Genomic DNA, 1,039 nt, shown 5'->3' on the forward strand with positions numbered 1-1,039 from the left:
ACCCTTCTATTTTGCCACACCATGGTACATGTGTGCTCATCTACAAATGTGTTAATTCTAAGACTCTTGTCGGGTTGTTGGTATGCATACAAAACCCAAGGACAATTATCTTGACACCGAACTCTCAACTGTGTCCTCATATATTTCACGTATCTCAGTTGCCTGGAATTTTTGACTGAGTATTGAACTACTACATTCCTTAGAATCTTGACGTTGTCGAATTTCATCCCTGGCAGAAATGAATTAAACCAGAATGCATTATCATCCAAATGAATAACCAGAAATGAATTACACAAAATAGTGGACATTACCTAGCTTGAACTGTGGATCTTCCATATCAGTTGCAGGGTTAAACCAGCACACATTCTTCCTTCTGGCAGATGATCCCTCAGCCTCGGTATCACTGGGTAAGCTTCTAAGCTCACCGGAGTCTTCGTATTCTGTTCCAGATTCTTCCCCAGTAGCTGCCTCCCCTTCCTGCACATCCCTTACACCTTCCTGCTCACCACTTGCACCAATGTCAAAACTTTCACTCAACCTGAAATATGTGTTTTCATCATTATCCTCCACAGTAATATTTTCTTCCTGCTCGTACTCCGAGTCAGTGAATTCCTCTCCCAAAATACCCTCCTCATATTCATCATCCAGCTTAGGACCTTTACCAAATTCCACATCAGTTTCAGCAGCCTGCACCTCTGGTTCGGCATCATGCAACTCATGTTCAGCAGCTTGCGCCTTTTGTTCAGCAACATGCAACTCCTACTGAGCCTGCTGCTGTGGTCCAAAAGCATGCACATCAATTTCAGCAGGCTGCACCTCTGCTTCGACATCATGTTCAGCAGCCTGCGCCTCTTGTTCAGCAGCATGCAGCTCCTGCTGAGCCTGCTGCTGTGGTTCAGCATCATGCAACTCATGTTCAGACCTCAAATGTAGTTCAACATCATGTGGTTTCTCTGGTTTAGCAGCATGCACTTCTGATTCATGTGAGTCTACTTCAGCCCCTATAAAATCAACCTCTGTATACTCATGCTCTGTTCCA

General features: G+C 44.5%; 1 protein-coding gene across 1 annotated transcript; it reads right to left on the bottom strand.

The window, feature by feature from the left end:
- Positions 1-311: 311 nt before the first annotated feature.
- On the bottom strand, positions 312-953 carry LOC111387549 (FK506-binding protein 3-like; the record flags this gene model as incomplete). The annotated part of the gene is made up of 2 exons (XM_023012120.1): positions 312-735; positions 817-953. Coding segments are annotated over 2 exons (561 nt in total), but the record flags the coding sequence as incomplete, so codon positions are not given.
- Positions 954-1,039: the final 86 nt, after the last annotated feature.

The sequence above is a fragment of the Olea europaea genome, unplaced genomic scaffold (assembly GCF_002742605.1).
Source record: "Olea europaea var. sylvestris unplaced genomic scaffold, O_europaea_v1 scaffold40840, whole genome shotgun sequence".
In the NCBI taxonomy this organism is placed as follows: Eukaryota; Viridiplantae; Streptophyta; class Magnoliopsida; order Lamiales; family Oleaceae; genus Olea; species Olea europaea.